The sequence below is a fragment of the Asparagus officinalis genome, chromosome 4 (assembly GCF_001876935.1).
Source record: "Asparagus officinalis chromosome 4, Aspof.V1, whole genome shotgun sequence".
NCBI classification, from domain to species: Eukaryota; Viridiplantae; Streptophyta; class Magnoliopsida; order Asparagales; family Asparagaceae; genus Asparagus; species Asparagus officinalis.
In genome coordinates this window covers 107,231,207-107,251,814 of record NC_033797.1, presented here as the reverse complement: position 1 = coordinate 107,251,814, position 20,608 = coordinate 107,231,207, and the positions used below count along the sequence as shown (strand labels likewise).

Sequence of the window (20,608 nt, the reverse complement as noted above, 5' to 3'; positions counted from 1 at the left end):
TCTCTAGTTATTAAGTGAAGGTTGCGAGAATGAAAGAGGGGAGTATGGTTAGATTACAATTCGGGGTATTATATTATATATACACATCATATGGTATATCACTCCGGTAAATAATATTTATCCCCAATATATCCTTGATTTTTATTATCCGACAAGCATTTTAGCCGTCTGATAAATCCCCGATAACCAATATTGATCCTTCCTCGAATCTTTGACTCTTCATCTCAGAATCGGGTCTTCATCAACACTTCAGTCATCTCGGCTTCACCATTGGGGTCTCCATCAGTCGCTACCTCCCCAAACCTGACGAAACTCCACCGGCTTCACCTCTACCTCCCCAACATGTCACCCCTTCATCAAAATGTAAGTTGAGGCTTAAAGTTATAATTTTTTTAAATTTTGATCAGAGGTTGATTTATCCATTTCGAATAATTGACGAATAGATATCGAATATTAAACGAATAATGCAGGGAAAATCGCAATTTGTTGTTAAACAAATATTCGCGAATAATTATCGAACGCGAATAAATATTGTCAAATCATATTTGAATGGTCATTTAGTATTCGACTCGAATATGATCACGAATTCAAATATGTAGAAATGGACCGAATCTGAATTTGAATAAGTGGTGGTTTGCTTCGATTCGGTCGTTTACCAGCCCTAATGGCAATTCTCTTTCATAAGTTTGTCTTCTCTGTTTTTTGCAACATATGTAACTATTAGTTGTTAAAAGGTTAGTTTAGAAGGCACAGTTAATACGGATAATTAGTGCATGATTAATTATAAAGAAGAGGTATAATTGTAAATTATCAAAATTAAGAGGCCAAAAAAATTATTCAAAAGTTGGCATAGCAATTCTCTTTCATAAGTTGGCCTTCTCTATTTTTCTATAATAATGATTAACTTAACGGAGGAGATTGCCCTTAATAGAACCAAATGGAAGAATATGATTCATGTAGAAGACCCAAAAATTTGTGACAAAGGCTTGTTGTTGTTGTTATAAAGAACTTCTCACCTAATTACTATGTATGATGACGGAGATGTATTTCAAACTTAATATTAAATCAATCTCTTTTTTTTTTGCTCAATGATGGCTTTACAATTTCCAAAAAAAAAGTGAGAATTTTTTCTAGCAGCATTATATGTTAACTGTAGTCTATACCCTGTATACATGTACAAGTATGCTGGTTGTCAGTAATGGTTTGCTGCTCTTTAACATCAACATTAATCTGTAATGAGCGTCACATACAAAAACATGTAGAACTAATCAAATCACTAGGAACACTACAAAGCAATGTCATTTATAACTTCTCACCTAATTACTATGTATGCTGACGGAGATGTATTTCAAACTTAATATTAAATCAATCTCTTTTTTTTTTCTCAATGATGGCTTTACAATTTCCAAAAAAAAGTGAGAATTTTTTCTAGCAGCATTATATGTTAACTGTAGTCTATACCATGTATACATGTACAAGTATGCTGGTTGTCAGTAATGGTTTGCTACTCTTTAACATCAACATTAATCTGTAACGAGCGTCACATACAAAAACAGATAGAACTAATCAAATCACTAGGAACACTACAAAGCAATGTCATGTAACCAAATGAAAAATTCTATCCATCTGTAGTCTTCTAATTTGCCTATCTTACGCATATTGCTAGAACAATTTCACCCCATGTACACATTAATTTTCTAATTTGCCAATCTTATGCAAGAAAATTATATAAAAACATTAGAAAATGCCAGATTAAATGATCAAGTAAGAGTCACATATTTACAGATTCAATTAGTATTCCTTAGTGATACTTCAGTATTTCCTTTCTCGAAATTATTTCTACTATTATTTGTACTATATAGAAACTCTTCAAATCTCCTATATCATATTATACTTGGGACATGATTTGTTTGGTAGAAAAAAGAGATCATATTACCACTTTGTCTTGGACTATTTTAAGTTAGGACAATGTGGAGGCTTACTCCATTGTAAGAGCTTAAACAATACATATAAAAAATTATAATTTTGACCTATCAAATGGTCTTCAAGGTTTTATAGCAAGGCATGCCATTTTCTTTTTTTATGACTAAGAATTTAGAACTAACTTATAGAGGTACAAGTTGGGCAAGCTAGACCAAGTAGAAACCGTCAAAACAGATGCCTATCGTAAAATTTTAATTAAAAAAATGCATACAAATTTGTTTGGAAACAGGCAAGTCTCCATCCTCACTCAAGCTGTCCAACTTAATGGGGGGGAAAGGCTACTCAAGCTGTCCAACTTAATGGGGGGGAAAGGCTTGGATGAAGAAATTTATGGAAACACTAGCTTAATGGGGGAAAAGGCTTGGAAGAAGATGAATTCATGGAAACACTACATTACATCTGCATTCAGCAAATAGTACTGATGTGCCCGCTGAACATAGATAACCTACGTCTATCAACTATATTCAACTCATTGTTTTAAATATGCCCAACATATGGCCCGATATATTGGCCGATATATCCTTTGATAAGGCTTGCCGCAAAATGATGACCTAAATATCCTTTACATCTTTTTGGCAAAATTTGGTCTTATATGCCTAACATTGTGATATATCAGTTGATATTTTGGTCGATATGTCACTCTATATAGATAGTTGGAAAACATTATACCGCTTTTGGACGACATATCATGATTTTTTCAATATATCAAGTTACATTTCGACCTCCAAAAAATTGACCGAGAAGTTGCAATATTGATTTGGACTTTTTTTGTTTTAAAATGTTGATTAGTAATCCTAAATATATATTATTTATATTTTTGTGTGCCTTGATTTAATTAAGTAAATTTAGATTATATTTTAGGACATTATATTATATTTGCATATCATGCAGTGTATCACTCCAATTTTTACCACATATTCCTGATACTTCCCTGATATCCACATGATATGAATAATGCTTGTTCAATATTTCCACGACATTCGATATTTAAAACCTTGATTCAGTTTGCATGCTCATAGGGTGTTTTAAAGGATTTTTTTGAACAAACATTATAGTCTGGTCTTGGACTTGGAACATACAATAACTCAACTCTTGCTTTACCAATGGCCCAGGCATGTATAGTGTGTCAGAAGTTGTATGCATGGAGATGCAAAATAATGTGCAGATTTCTATACTGAATGACTATTTAATGTAAAAAGAAGTCACAGAGTACCCTAGGAACAAATCAAATTAGAAAAAGAAGTATGCACGACATTGCTATAGCACAAATTACAAGATAGTTACCTCAGAACCTGTTCCTGATAATCTTTTAGTGTAGCATCTCCTATAAAGGGATCGCGCCTCATTTATATGACCAAATCCAATTCTCATCTCTATATAACCTTGCCACACTTCCAGTATAGATCCACTGAGCATAATGGTGCATATAAGCAAAGAAAACAAGTAAGAATGCTTGACAATAGTTTTCTTACTTTAAGTACTCAAGGGATAAGTTAGTTTGATTCATGTATGTCTTAAAATTTCAAATTACATGTTTAAATGTGCAGGAGCAAACCTTTTCTTAATCAAGCTTTCCCAAACATCACGAGCTGCAACAATATCTTTTCCAAGGGTAACCTCTAAACGAGCCCAATAAGAATACAAACGCAATAAATCATCAATTCTGATCATCTCTGCAGAGAAGTAATCAGCAGCTCGCTGCAATTGTCATATCCAGAGAAAAACAGAAAAAAGTTTAAGTCAAATAAGGGTGCACCTGTAATGGTAAACAAAACTATATAGAAAAAGTCAAGTACAAGCTACAATGTACATGGTTCCTTAGGTGTAATAAATCTGGCAATTTCGTAAGTTGCTTACTTACCGATACAGGTCCACATCTCAGCCATAGATGTAATTAGATTCCTTTGAGCTCATGTAGAAGTTAGCAATTCTTAAACGCATGTATCCTTTATAAAAAAATTCAAAACTATACTCTTGCAAAGTATGGTGCTATTGTTTAAGAAAATGAAAGAGATATAGAGCAGGAAACGGATAGTTCATGAAAATTTTGACCTATCATTATTAAATAAACATGTCTTACCATCTTAGAAATTGACGTACCAAATTGAAACTTCATTCAGATCTAAGATTGAAGAAATCCATGCTCATAATAGTATTATTAAGATTTTTAAATTTTTAAATGATTATATCCTTTAAATTTGTTCTAGAAGTTCAATGAATTAAATACAGAGGGCTAAGAAAACAGTGGGATAAGGAGCTCCCAATTCCAGACCATTAAATATATTCTGCTGTGGGTGAAGTTCTACAAGCCATCTTTGTACGAAACAAGTTGAAAAAGTTATCCTAAAAGTAGTTGCAGCTCACTTCAGCAAGGCTCACGCTTTTCCTTGCACCTTGCGTGTCTGACACATTACATCTTTTGCGCGTTGCTCTGTGCCTTCACAACACTGAGCTAATATACTTCCTCTCCATTGTTGTTGGCCTCTTCCATCAACTTATCGAAATCGATAGAGTTGTAAAGCTATTCTTGTTTAATTTCAGATACATTTATAAACAATATGTGTATTACCATTATAGTTCTGAGGATAATGTGATATTTTCATGATGCTATGGGGAAAGAGAGAAGATTTGGAAATATTGTGTTGCATGTCAACGTAGCAATGCTTGAGATGCTCAATACAATACCAACCTCAGCCTTATGTATACTTCAACAAAGAAGCAAGTAACATAAACTACTGTAAAAAGAAATTTTGAACCAAGCCATATAATAACTAGAAAAGTGCATGTGCTTTGCACGTGGCCGCAATTGCTTATGTTTTGAATTTTTCGTAGTAAAGAATTCTATGAATAATCATTATAATTTGGATGATTGTTATAACTCAATCATAACGTATTTCAATAATTACAATATACTATAATTATTAAATATTTTAATATATTTAGGTTCTTTATGATATAAGACTCCCAAATCTTCCTTATTTCCATATTAGACCCCCAAATCTTAGCATTTCTAAATAAGACCCCAAAATCTTAAGTTGTTTGAAAAAAGAACCTGGTCAAATTTAACTTTAGTTTCTATGCTTTTCCTATTAACTTTTGATTAATTTTTTAAGTGGACCATTATACCTTTGATGGCGTCAATGGTCAAATTTTACACCCATTAAAAGGCAGTGTATCCTTCTCCAACATATCCTTTTAAGCTCTTCAAACCCATCGCATTGTTCCATCTTTTTCCCCTCAAGCTCTTTTTTCCCCTCGTTCCCTCACTTTATTTTCCATCTCTCTCATCTATCACACTCTTGATTTCATTAGTCTTAGTGGCTCTCTCAAAAACACACTTCTCCTTTCTCTCTTTCTTTTCTCCTAACCTTTCGTAGGTTTGTATAGGATATACAAATCCAGTTCATCTCTGGAACAACATCAAAAGATAAAAGGTAAGAAGTAAAAGAAGGCTGAAGAACTAAATTTGAGTTGCAGTTGAAGGTGTTTAACAAAATATTCGTTAAAAATACACTAAACTTACAACAAAAAAGGCAACATCTAAATAGAAGTCTTTTCTTAACTAGAGAATTCGGTGGTAGCTAACAACAATACCAATAGTGTTGATCATTAAATACCATGTATTTAGCAACTAAACAATGCCCAATACTGCTGATCATTAAATACCATGTGATGCACTAGACCTAGACGTGTATATACGTTGGTATTGGGGGATTACTCGCCGATGGATATATCGGAAGAACAAGCACCTTTCTCGTACTATGAAGCATCGACACTCCAAATTTTGCCCCGAGTCCGTCTCTAATGCGTGTCGGACGCGGACACGCGTTCAACACGCATCAGACACGTGGTGTCCGCGTCTGACACACGTCGGACACGCGGTCAACACCCCCGACAAGGGTCAACGCCACCGACACGCCGTCGACACGCCAATTTTTGCCGATTCATTCTCGACACGCCGACACGCTGAGGATTACAAAGCGGTTATTGGGTTTAAAAACCCACTGTTTGTAAACCCGTTTTGAAATAAAACCTAAAAACAAAGACCCGATCCCTCTCTCTTCTCCCATCTGGCGGCTGCTTCTCTCTCCCTCTCTCTTCTCTCATCCTAGGGCATCGGTTGCTTCCCCCATCTAGGCGACGAGGCGGCGACCACCCAGAGGCATCGGTTATTTGTAAGTTTTTTGACCTTTTTTTCTTTGTTTTCTTTTTTTCGACTGCTTCTCTCTCCCTCTCTCCTCTCTCTCACATCTCTGCTTCCCCAATTTGCTTCCCCCATCTCACCATACCGCTTCCCCATCTCAACCGCGACGACAAGTCGGCGACCAGTGACCCCCCAGAGGCGGGAAATAGTGAAAGGTGAGTTTTTGACCTTTTTCTCTGTCACTAGAACTCCCTTCTTGTTCCATTTCTCTAAAGTACAATAGCAATAACAGTAAATTAAAAAATTAACAATAGAAAAATAGTAACTAAAATCCTAATTAACAATAAATTAAAAAATAGAACCCTAATTAATTAACAGTAAATTAATGGAACCCTAATTAATTAACAGTAAATTAATAGAAAACAGTAAATTAAAATGTAACAAAAACTTTAATTAATAGAAAATTAAAAAAACCTAATTAATTAACAGTAAATTAATGAAACTCTAATTAATTAACATTAAATTAAAAGAAAATAGTAAATTAAAATGTAACAATAGGAACCCTAATTTAATTAACAGTATATTTATATTAAAAAATTTAAGTGCACATATATAAACAAGGAGACTGAGAGAGGCGGAGAGATTGAGAGAGACGGATTCAGAGAGAGAGAGAAAGAGAATCACAGAGAGATCGGGAGAGAGAATGACGGATTCAGAGAGAAATAGAGAGAATCAGAGAGAGAGAGAGAGATCGGGAGAGAGACAGATTCAGAGAGAGAAAGAGAGAGACTGACCTAACGTCGAGAGACTGGCGACGTCGAGGACGAGGAAGAGCTAATCTCGAGCTCGAGAGAGATGAGGACGAGGAAGAGCCGATCTCGAGGGAGAGAGAGACGAGGACGAGGAAGAGAGACTGGCGGGACTGGCGGCGTCAGGACGGTAAGTAATGAAATTAGGGTTCGGGTTTGGGTTTGGGTTGGGGTTTCGGGTTTAGGTTTGGGGTTTTCTTTTTTGTTCGCGAACGAGTCGGGAACGAGTCGCTCACGAACCTGGGACATGTCGGTGCGTTGACCGCGTAGGTAGAGTTGACTGTGTGTTCGTCTCGTGTCGAACGCGTGTCCACGTCCAACACGAGTCGGACACGGAATCAGGGCTAATTTTGGCATGTTCGTGCTTCATAGATTTAAACTATTATTTTATTTATAATTTAATAGTATATTATTTAATAGATCATGTATAATTGTTTCATAAATTATTTATTATACTATTATTAAATAATTAATAATAACATTTTTATTGATAATTATAAGTTTTTATGATAACTTATTAAATAACTTATTTCTTCTTCTTTATTTATAGTTAGCAATAAGTTATAATAGATTATAACTTATTTAATAGTAGTTTTATTATTATAAGCTATTAATTATATTGTAGCGAATGACCAAAGGTTTTGGGAAAATGAGAAGGTGCATACTTAATAAGAGATTATGAGTAATTAGTGAAGGATTAATTAGAAATAATGAGCATAGTTAAAAATTATCAAAATTTAGAGGGAAAATGAGGCAATAGAAAGTGTTAGCATAGCAATCATCTTTTATTAGTACAATAATCAGCAGCTGATGTATGAGAGCAATTTCTGTTTTGACATAAAAACAGGAGCTTAGACAAAGGAGAGGATCGATAGTTTTGAGTTTCTCTCGGTGCTCCTACACAATCAAATATATGATTAGCAGAAAATCTGTTGGGGGTAGAGGCCGAATTCAGGATCCAATTCACCACTTGCGCATTTGGCTTTAATCTTGATATGACTACCCGTGAGCCATAAATGCCAGTCCAAATCCAATTGTGACAAACCAGAATTCTAAGTTATGAGGGAATAGTCATTGTATTTAATAGCCTAAAATAGGAAAATAGTTATGAAGTAAAGGAAGGATTATACATAGGAAAAGGAAGGTAAGCGCAAATAACTTGAGCTTGATCATTGACAAAAATTATATCAGGGAAACTGAATAATTGTGCCTCGAGATTTCCAGAGAAATGATTATATGACTATTGAATGCAACACCAATAATAGAAAATTCAGCTGCAAGAAAAGCTTATAAATCGAGCATATAGCACTTAAGAAGATAATTTTATTTTAAACTTTTTATGAATGACCTTACAAAAGAAAATATGGACACTTGGCAAAGAAGATATACACATGTGAAGACAGAAGAAAACCTGAAACATATCCCTTATCAGAGTATAATGCAGCCCATCCTCTTTTTTTCCATCAAAAGAAATCCTCCGCCTTAGACCATCAATTCGGGTAAGAAATAAATTCAAATACTGCGACCAGCAAAAGTTAATAAAACAAAATATTGTTAAATATGCATTATAAGTTAAAACAAACTAAAAAATGACATCAAGCAGTGCTTTTGAACTTGTTTGCAGTGCTTTCAAACATAAAAATATTAGAGGTCAGCAGCTAGCTTGAATGATCATGAAAGTTCACAAAGATGCAGGATAGGAGTCAAGTGACATGGGCACTTTGCAGAAATGAGGGACCATAATAACATGTGGATGAAACTACTATGTTTTGTAGGATAAGTCAGTCTGCTAGATATTCATATTACTTACCTTTTGACACTTGACAACTCTCCAGCAAACTTAGGAAGAAGCAACCACGGATACAAAGGAGGACTGAATGTCAGTAGAAAGAGCAGGTCACCTATGTGATGGCAGGTCCATTCTCTGTTAAGTGTTTGATCTTATTAAGGATCAATCATGAAATGGAATCACCAACTTTACCTCTTTACCATCCCATATGCTTTGAGCGACTGAAAGTTTCATATAATTTAGCATTAAAGTGTCATTTTCTGATTTGAAAAAGTACAAGTGGTGCGCTAGGAAGATTTATCTATGATCTCTGACAAATCTGTTCTCCATCAACCAGCTAGAACTTACATGAGTTGAGTAAGAAGATTATATACTTCAGTGAGAAAAATATGAATAATTACTGGAATTTCTGTTTATATCAATCAACAGTATGCTAGAGAGGGTTCCCTTAAGAGAACAGAATGAGATTTTAAAGTTAGAAGGACGCACAATTAGATCTTAGGAGGAAGCACTATTAGATATTAGGAGAATTTAACTTCTGATATTAAGCAATAAATTTCATTTCAAATTTAAGGAAAGGCAAAAGGATCTAACAAGAAATTGTGATCGTATCAGCGATGTGTGGAAGAAGGTTGTTTTTACAATAAAAACAATATTCTAGAACATAAAGAACTTCTGGGGAACGAAATTCCTGTTTGTAGTGTCATTTAAAAAGACTTTCATTGGTGAGCAACTACAATATGCTTGATATGTGTTAACAGACATGCTAGAACAGGACCAATAGAAAACATGGCAGATAAGCATGAGGGTACAGATTAATCCTGAACAATACAAAAAAAGGACTGCCACCAAAGCAAAAAAGCAATTATCATAGTATGTTTAGAAACTATGTGAAAAAGTGATAAACCAGCGGTCATGAGCATACAGTTTTTGTTACCTCTTCAAAGCTTTGGAAAACACATTGAATGGACCGCTCAAACACCTGAAACATGGCAGATTTAAACAAGTCTTTAAACTTTGGTTAATGCTGGTAGGTTCTTGAATAAAAATAAAGGAAAATGCAACTGATTTCATGAGCATGGTAACTTCACTAATTCTGTTGTACAAAAATGTAACAGTCGCATATAGCATCATAATCCTTTGAAAGGTCCTGCTCAGCTGTCTGAATAAGATGGTCTTTGTTGCCACTGCATATGTTTACTTTTATTTTAGGGCGGACTGGGAAACATTTCCTAGTGATTAAAAGACGTGCATACTAGTCTGATAAAAACTAAAATATCAAGTACCAGTAAAGACTACTGTTCTACCACTGCAGCAAAATAACATGGAAATACCCTGCAAGTGGCCTAGGGGCTCAGGCTTAGGGACCAGGCTAAAAAAGGCCAAGGGTCGATCCGCGTTGATGACATGCCTATCCCCAATTTCTAATTATTAGGTATTACAACAGTTGTGCTATTCAAGTAGGTCTGGACTGCGAAAGGGGCCCTACGGGGGAAAAAATGGAAATCCCACCAATAACTTTGAGTTGCCTAACTTCAAAAGGTTCAGATACAAAAGTAACACATAAAACGGAAAAGCTAAATAGCCTATAAAATAAGTGCAACCTTGCTTGCAATTATAAAGGTCAACTGAAGGAAGTTATCCACCTAGTGACTTAGTCAGAAAAACATTTTCAACATCTTACACAACACAAATAAAGCCCAAAAACAAATGCACACGAGGATGATGCCTTAAAGTCCTTGTGCCTTTTTGATTAGTGATCTTTATGGCATGAATAGTTATTAGACTCATTCCAGTGTTGATTCATTTGCTCATATTCCTGGGAAGTGGACCCCCAAAAAAAAAAAATACACACACACATATATAAGGAAAAGTGTGTATGAGCTGACGGCCCATTTTACAAAATAGGCTACGAGCTCAATGACACGTGAGCCCTCCTGCTAGTCACATCGGGTTGGGGCTCACATGTCACAAAGCTGGTGCTCTACCAGCTCATACCCAGTATCCTCACATACATACTACCAGCTCATACCCAGTATCCTCACATACATACATACATACTAGCTCATACCCAGTATCCTCACATACATACATACTACCAGCTCATACCCAGTATCATTGTTTTAAAAAACCTCCGTCTAGTCCGTTTAGACGTTCGCCTAGACCTAGGCGGTACCTAGGCCGCCTAATTAGCGCCTAGCACTTAGACAGTATTTAGGTTGTCCACCTAAATTTTACGAACGTTTAGGAGAGCATTGTCTGCTTACGTGGATTGCACCCTGTAGGCCTTGGTTGTGATTTTATGTGTTGTAGCCTACACGTCCTCCAAACTCCATTATCCTCCAAATATGAACGCCTCCACTACCTCTTCTGACCTTCAACAAAACCTCATCGACCACCACTTAAATGAAGAAAGAAATCCTCCTAGACACCAGTCCGGCATCTAAGCTTTCTGTAACATTGATATTTACTATCAATTATTGTAATTAAAAAAAACATCTTAGGCTCTAGCCTTGTTAATTATTATTTTGGCTATTTAGTATCTAAGTATGCATGATTTATTGTGGAACTAAAATTGCTTTTTTTTTTAAAATTTATATGAATTTAATACATATTGTAATTTGAGTTGAGATGAACTTATAATTTGAGTTGAGAAGTATAAACATACAAAGAGCTATTGTAATTGGTAAACCAAGCAATTTAGTTAATAGTGTTGGTATTTTAGTATTTATACATCTTTGATTGAGTATATTTATATCTATCTTTAAGTATCACAATAAAAAAAACGCCCAGCGCTTAGGCGCCCGCTTAGACGACTAAGCGCTGGGCGCCAAGTCTGACGTCTAGAAACACCCAACGTTTAATGTAACATTGTCCAGTATCCTCACATATACACACACACATACATATATATGAGTTGGGCTATTCTCTTCATAGGAAGCGAGAGTATCTCCTCCTATATTTATAACACTAGTATCAAAAATTTGAAGGCACCAACTTGTGGATCAATTAATAACTACAAATAGGTAAAATAGTAAAAGGATAATTAATTTATAATGGAGAAAATTAGGGGATCTCAGAGCCATTATCATCCACTTTCCTAATTTCATTTTTATGTCATCATTATTGCAAGCTTGTATACTAATGTTTTACAAGGGACCCATCCCTGCCCTAAAATTAAATTCCATTGCTCATGCCAGAAATTAAATGTCAAGCAAGCAATCAAAAGTTGTCTTGTTTGTCATCATCTAGTTTTCCATGATGCATCAAATGAAATTCTTTTAAACATATAGCAGTTCGTTTTGAGTTGTATTAGCCCAAGGGTTCGACTACTATACTTATCATCTTTAATTAATTTGGATACAAACTTTGTTATTCTTGATGTTTGGCTACTATACTTATCATCTTTAATTAATTTGGATACAAACTTTGTTATTCTTGAGTTGTATTAGCCCAAGGGTTCAACTACTATACTTATCATCCTTAATTAATTTGGATACAAACTTTGTTATTCTTGATGTTTGGCTAATCCTCAATAAGCTCTGTTTTCTAAGAAAATACTAGAGCGAATTTGTTTTAATCATACCTATCAAAGAGTAAAAAACCCAAAACTATACTGAAGGGTATCAGGTTATATATGAGGAAGAGCACGAATGGAAGAGAGGTGAAGAAGAAAAAAAAAACTAAATAAGTTTGTTAGACTGAAAAACTATTCATTTCCCAACCTCACAATTGGAGGAGTATCCAATAAGTCTAATTATAATCAACTGTTCCCTAATTTATTGATGCCTGATCTTTAAAATCTCCAACCGTTAGATACAAATTCATGGGCTATTAGAGTGGGAGGATTCTTTTCCTAGAATAAGTCTCTCTCTCTCTTCTACATATATCCATATATAACTATATATATAACATATATATATATAGATTATATTATACATTATATATATATACTATAGGAGGGAGGAGAGAGAGAGAGAGAAGGAATGGGTATGTTGGTACCCCACAAAAAATTTGTGGGTAAGTGAGGTGCATAATCCTTACTCTTAAATGGGTGAGCTATCTTTATGCTCTTTCTCAACCTGTGAAATGGTAGTCCCCACATTTTTGAATGAGTGGAGGGGATTTGTACCCTCACTACCAAGCACAAAATTTTGCTTGGTACCAGTATATATTACTATAACATAACTATACCTAATACTAAATACTATTATATTATAGTATATATACCTATATATATATCCTAAGCAAATCCATTAACTAAAAATTAAGGGATCCTAACAAACTCACTAACCAAATATCAAGGGATCCTAACAAATCCACTAAATCCTAACTCCTCCACTACTCCTTCCACTAATTCCTCCTAAATCCTCCACTAATCCTAATTAATCCCTCCATAAACCCTCTTCCACCTCTCTGCTCACGGAAAGAGAGAGAGAGAGAGGGAAGACAACAATTAAGGCTTGAAGAGGAAGGGAGAATGATCGTTGCTTGAATTTGTGGTTCGACATTAATCGGCAAGCATTTCTTATCCTTCAACTCTTTTATTTTTCATGATCGCCTTATTTTTCAAAATCGGCATGTGTTCATTTCTTCTATGTTTGGGTTGTTTACTCATGCCTTATTTTAATCTTATCTTGTTTATGATCCTTTCACTCGAAAATTCTTCCAACTGTCTGATCCAAAATCTCTATTCATTATCTTACTCCTTGTTCATGCATGACTGATAAATAAATTACTCACATTTCAAACATAGTTTAGCAAATTGTGGGGACAAGATAATGAAAATGAAATGCTAAACATTGCAATGTTGTAAAAACCACTGGTTACTGAATTGAGGAGTTTAGTATACACTTCTAACACATTCTGTAGCTATCCATTAATCATATATGTTCATTTGGCTACTTGTCACTGTTGCTTGAAGGGATCTTGGTTGTATGTTGGTTTCTTCTATTTTCTTATTATATATTTTTGTTGTTGCACCATTAATCACAATGATTCCAAAAAACTCACGTGATTGCATCTTCACATCTTTTATGAGAACAAATTATGTTGTCCCATTGGTTGCCACAATTAAGCCGGGGGCCTTTATTAGGCAACATTAGTGAGGGTGATCCTGTATACTTATATAAATTAAACTTTGCTCAATAACTCGTGCCAGTTCTGAACTTCATAAGCTACTTCTTTCTATCAATAAATTTGAGATTTTAACATATTGGAATAGGAGTTACAAGCTGTGAGGTTCTTGAAGCCTAATAATTAATAATCTTCGCCCACAAACCGAGTATTTAAGTTTTCTAAATCCTTAATATCTTATTTATCTAAAATTTCTATTTTTCTCATAGTCAACTGAAACCAGGGTTAAAGGATTTCCTGCAGCAAGTCAAATGAAGAGAACCCTTGGGTATAATGGTTAAGAGGCATGGCCACTAGCATAGAGATCCGGAGTTCGAATCCCATAAGCTTTTATTTTTTTCAAAAGAATTTTCTTTGGGTCGGTTTAAATTTGAAACCGACCCGGTTCGCATCAATTATCAACGGGTCTAAATTACATAAGATAGATAAGTATGGGTCCTTAGATTAACCAGTTGACTCAGCTCAGTATTGACTTTACCCAGCCCAGTTCGGACCAGACCCGAACCCAATCTGGACCAGACCAGAATTCACTCCAGGCTAGAGCACACTGAACCAATTCAGGCTAGGTCTGACTGAACCAGTTCAGACCAGACCAGTCTAGATCAACCAGTCTGAACCAGACCAGACCCAATTTTATTGTAACCAGTTTTGAACCCAACCGAGCACAATTCCAGCCAAACTCTTGTCAACACCTACTTGAAGCCTTTGCATAAAAGCTCCTGTCATCTGTTCCAAGTCTTTATGGATGGAAGCTTTACACCTACGTATTAATTAGTTATACTATAACTTGTATGAAACTATTACTTTATGTGAACCTATATGTACTTGAATCAAAACCTAGCATTCGAATCTGTTTACATATATATGTTTAAAGTGTGACTAATATCATATCATGCTAGATATGGTATTATGATTACATATGTACATACTTCAAATTTCTTATTTGATCAGGTAGGGACACGTTTTAGGTGGGTTATGCATGAGTAAGTATCCCGTCGAGATATAGTTACAAAGCATGATCCAATGACATTGACCATATGACACATAAATTGCTAATTTTAACTTGTTATGAAATCATGTTTGGAGAGTTCATGTTTTACGGAATATTGTACTATGCCTAAATAGGCAAGACTGGTCTGGTATTGATAATGGAGATCACCAGAAATGTCATGATTAGATTAAAACCCGATTTATACGTATAGTAATTATGGACAATCCAAATGGAACTTGGGTATTCCCTTTTTCCCCGTAGTTCATTCTCCCTTATGATTTATCTCTTTTTCTGCTTTGACCTTTCACATGAGACATGTCTGATTTTTTGTTGTCACTCATGTTTGAGGAATCAACCCCAATGCTTTGAGTATTTCTTAATAGGTGTGTACTGTGTTTAATGTGCATGACTTTATGAAAAATTTATTGTTTGATCACCTAGTTGTAATCCAATAGGAGAAACTGTGCATAAAGACGACTCTTGTTAAAAATATGATTTATAAGCGTGCTTTCATAGCATGGCTATGCCCTCGATATCGATATACCGATATGAGGTTTTTCCTCGGCTATTACTACTGTAGCATCTACTAGACGATGCATCTATTTTGTTAAGACATGTTCTGGATCATGTTTATTTTTCATAGTTTTACGGAAGTCGTTCCACGTAACTCTGTGGTTAGTGCACAACATTTCATGTACAGTCATTTAAATTAAACCGACAAATGTGGGATTTAATAAAGGGAAATTGGATGGAGAATAGATAAGGTATATAAAGGGGCTCATGCGCATTCCTGATATCTTGAGTTATATATACAAGGGCCAAGGGTCAATACTTGACTTGAAGTCTTGTTCCCGAGACGTGTTACGGGAAGACCGATTTATATACATGATATTATTCTCCTTTAATTCAAATAACATGTAAAATAAGAATAATGTGCTTATATGCTTTGTGATAGATTTGGCATGCACGACATGTCTTGGATGCGGTGTTGGTGATGTACTTCTTTATTTCTTGTTTATAGGATTTTAGGAGTTGATATTTAGCGATTCACAATTTGAGATATATGGTATATACGAGGGTTTTCTTGTTTGGATTATTCCCACGACGTATTCATCTCGTGTTGTGGGTTTCTAAATGTTAACTCCTTTTAGTACAGGGTATAATATATATGCTTTGTGGTAGACCTTGTTGATATCTACAATTAGCAATTTCCTTTATCATCTTTAAGTGAGATTCCATCTTTTCTTTATCCCTGCCACAATACACTTATACGCGCACAATTTTCTCATTTTACATGCTTGTTGAGAGTTTTCTAACTCCCCTGGAGTTTGCTCGCCCCAGATTCAGGAACCGTTCTTTCTTCGCAGGACCGAGAGTACTTTGAGGATCAAGACCAGCGGCAGTGATCACCTTCTGTCCTATCACTCTCTCAGCTTCAGTTTATTTAGGTAGTTATTGTTTTAGACTTTTCCTGTAATCACCTGTGGTTCTCACGCCTATGATGTATTTTTTTCCCTCTTTCCTACTTTGGATAGTTGTGAGCTTATAGTAGAACTCTATCCTTTCCAGAGATTTCTTTATCTATCTATTTTTGATTTCTTTATCTATCTATTTTCTTTGTTATCTTAATTACATATTCTATGTAGTAGTTCTTTTGACTAATATCTGTATACATAATGACCCAGAGGCGTGAATGTGACCATAGGGTTACATTGTCGGTCGAGTCACGTTCTAAATTATTGGATTTTGCAATATATATATATATAGAGAGAGAGAGAGAGAGAGATGCACACACATATATATAATGGAAATATGATTCTAAAAAGCCACCTTAGATTGAATCTAAGGATGCACCTATTGATGCATGAATTGAGCTATTCTCATGGACAATTCGCTCCATAAATTATGATCAAAATGTTTTAAAACATCTATAAAACAAAAAACATGATGTTTCAATACTTCTAACACATATTTTTTATTGTCTCTTTAATTGTATTCCCGTAAAACGATTAATTATACAATTACTTAATGCATGAGTAATTACATCTCAATATGCTAATTTTTTGTTTATACACCATCCAAAACATAACTCTGCTAGTGTTGTGTTTTATTTTATTGCCAACACTGAATGTACCAAGCGAGGTTAAAGGAGGGTTGTGTTAGGTAACCGACAGCCAACGTAAAACATAGTCGGATCCACATGAAAAAATAAATTTTATAAAATACTCATTGGGGGCATCCCCACCGCGACGCATTGCATTGATGCCACCCAGATGCAATGACAAGTAAGCAATGGTGGTTTCCTAAGGTGTCCCCCGGAAGCGATGCATTACATCGATGTCACCCCGATGTAATGATAAGCAAGGGTGTTCTAAGAATCTACACTCCTCTAATATGTTTCCAAATAGTATTAGATGCAGACAAAACAATATAAAAGGGAAAATAGTAGAAGACTTCTACAAGAGAATAGAATTAAATTAGCTACTTGGAATATAGGTACACTTACAGGAAAGATGATAGAACTAGTAAATGTCATGCTTAGAGGAAAGATAAGTATAAATTTTTTACAAAAAACTAAATGGATAGGTGAAAAAATCTAAAAAAATTGAAAAGATCGGATATAAACTTTGGCACACGGGAAAAGAGAAGAATAGAAATGGGGTGGAAGTTCTCATAGATAACATAATAAAAGAAAGTATTGTAAATGTAAAAAAAAAGTTAGAGATGGAATAATACTAATAAAACTGGTATTAGGTGTAGAGGTTATTAATATTATTAGTGCTTACACACCACAAGTAAGCTTACCCTAGAGTACTAAAAGAAAATTTTAGGACAGTTTTCATGAATCGATACAAGAAATCCCATTACGAGAAAAATTGTTTATAAGAGGGGATCTTAATGGCCATGTTGGTAAGAATAATAACGGATATGAGAGCATACAAAGAGGTTTCATGTATGGAGATAAGAACAATATGGGAGAATTAATTTTAGAATTTGCAACATCATATGATTTGATAATAACAAATACATTTTTAGAAAAAAGGATAAACACTTCATAACCTTTAAAAGTGGATTTAATAGTAGTCAAATAGATTTTTCTTACTAAAAGGGTGAATAGGTAACATGCAAAGATTGTAAAATTATATCATGCGAGAGTTTAACTACACAACATAGGTTGACGGTATTAGACATATATATACTAAGAAGTGGAGTAGGAAAGCTAACATGAATAAGAGACTATAAACTAACTGGTGGAATTTAAAAGGAGAAATTTTAATGCATTTTAAGGATAAGATAATTAAAGTAGATTTATGGAATATAAATAATAAGACTAATATTATGTGGAATAGCATGGCTTCTTGTATTAGAAAGGTGGCTAAAGATATACTAGGAGAATCTAAAGAGTGTAGATTAGATGGTAAAGAGAATTAGTGGTGGAATGAGTGTGCAAAAGGATATTAGAGAGAAAAAAAATTTATATAAAGAGTGACAAAAGTGTAGAAGTAGGGAAAACTTAGAGAAATATAAGCTAGATTAGATATAAGAAGTTAGAATCTACGGAGGGAGAGAAAGATATATATAACATTGCTAAGATTAGAGAAAGAGTAAGGATTTGGATAATATTAGGTGTATTAAAAGCGAAGATCAAAGAGTTCTAGTGACTGATAAGGAAATAAAAGAGAGGTGACTTTCATCAATTATTTAATGATAACCAAACAAGTGAGCAAAATAGAAATTTGACCATATACTGAATGATAAGAACTATAGATTTTGTCAAAAAATTAGGATTAGCGAAGCTAATGATGCTCTAAAGAAAATAAAAAGTAGAAGAGCCATAAGACCGGACGATATCTCTATTAAAGTTTGGAGATGTCTTGGAGATATAGGCTTAGGATGGTAAACTAAATTATTTAATAAGATTATTGAGACACAGAGAATGTCTGACGAGTGGAGGATTAGTACTTACATACCGACATATAAGAATAAAAAAGATATACAAAGTTGTTCAAATTATTGTGGCATAAAAGTCACGAGTCATACTACAAAATTTTGGGAGAGGGTAATTAAGCAAAAACTAAGAAAGGAGACGAGTATATCTGAAAATCAATTTGATTTTATGCCCGAGAGATCAACTATGGAATCTATACATATTTTGAGACAATTGATGGAGAAATATAGAGAGAAAAGAAAGGACCTACATACGGTTTTCATTGATCTAGAAATAGCTTATGATAGTGTAGAGAGGTAATGTGGTGTGTTTTAGAAAAAAAATATGTATCTAGTTTATATATTGATGTAATTAAAGATTTGTATGATAGAGTAACAACTAGAGTACGAACTAATGAATGAGAGGTTAAATCGTTTCCTATTACTATAGGTTTACACCGAGGGTCAACCTTAAGTCCTTACCTTTTTATATTAGTTATGGACCAACTTATTAGGTACATTCAGGATGAAATCCTATAGTGTATGTTATTTATAGATGATATAGTGTTAGTTAACGAAACTAAAAGAGGTATAATTTCTAAAGGAGAAAGATGGAAACAAGCTTTTGAATCTAAAAGTTTTAGAACTAGTAGAACAAAAACAAAATATATAGAGTATAGTTTTAGTAAAACTAAGAAAAGAAAATAATCTTGAATATTGATGGTCAAGAAATTCATAAAAGTAATCATTTTCACTGTTTAGGATCAATCATTAGGCATGATGGTGAGACAGAGGATGATTATATACATTAAATCAAATATGAGATTGTTGAAATGGAGGAATATCTCAGGAATCTTATGTGATCGTAAAATATCAATGAAACTAAAGGAAAAATTGTATTGGATGATTATAAGACCAATTGTGCTTTATAGGTCTTGGTCTGAGTGTTGGGCAATTAGAAAATAACATGTGTAAAAAATGTGTAGCAGAAATGAAAATGTTACAATGGTCTTATAGGTATACATTAAAAGAAAAGATAAGAAATGAGTGCATTCGTAGTAAATTAGATGTTGCTCTTATTGATGATAAAATAAGAGAGAATAGATTAAGATGGTTTGGTCATATACAACGAAGACCTCTTAGTGCACCGATTAGAAAAATGATAATATTATAGTTAATGGGGCTACGAGATCTAGAGGTAGACCCAAAAAGACCTGGTTGGAAGCAGATTGGAAGGATATGATTATGACTAACTTAACAAAGGAGATGACACATAACAAAATGGAATGGAATAATATGATTCATGTAGTCAACCCCAAATATTTTGGGATAAAAGCTTCGTTATTGTTGTTGTACACCATCCAAAATATATAGATCAAAATGAACGGAGTGGATCGAGCAAGTTGATTACATATAACGTAATTGCAATCTTAGATTCAATCTAAGGTGGCTCCTTAGAATCATATTTCCCCCCCACACATATATATATACATATATTAGTGTATAGGTGTATACACTATATATATACATATATTAGTGTATAGGTGTATACACACATATATATATATATACATATATTAGTGTATAGGTGTATACATACATATATGTATGTACATACATATATGTATGTACACATACATATAAGTGTTGATATTGTATACATATATGTATGTATATATAATATATAAAGGCGTATATATACACAGATACATATATAGGGGGGTGTGTGTGTGTGTATAGGAGTATGATATATGTATACATACATATCTGTATATATACATATACATATACATATACATATATGTATATACATATATGTATATACATAT

At 34.1% G+C, this 20,608-nt stretch overlaps 1 protein-coding gene across 2 annotated transcripts in view; it reads right to left on the bottom strand.

The window, feature by feature from the left end:
- Window positions 1–20,608, bottom strand: part of LOC109837947 (squamous cell carcinoma antigen recognized by T-cells 3) — a 42,894-nt gene that overhangs the window by 13,019 nt on the left and 9,267 nt on the right. For both annotated transcript variants that reach the window (XM_020406336.1, XM_020406335.1), the window contains exons 8-11: window positions 9,663–9,707; window positions 8,348–8,455; window positions 3,539–3,681; window positions 3,268–3,391 (exon numbers count right to left, since the gene is read on the bottom strand). In XM_020406336.1, coding sequence (XP_020261925.1) covers window positions 3,268–3,391; window positions 3,539–3,681; window positions 8,348–8,455; window positions 9,663–9,707 — 420 coding nt within the window. The remainder of the gene's footprint in view (window positions 1–3,267; window positions 3,392–3,538; window positions 3,682–8,347; window positions 8,456–9,662; window positions 9,708–20,608) is intronic.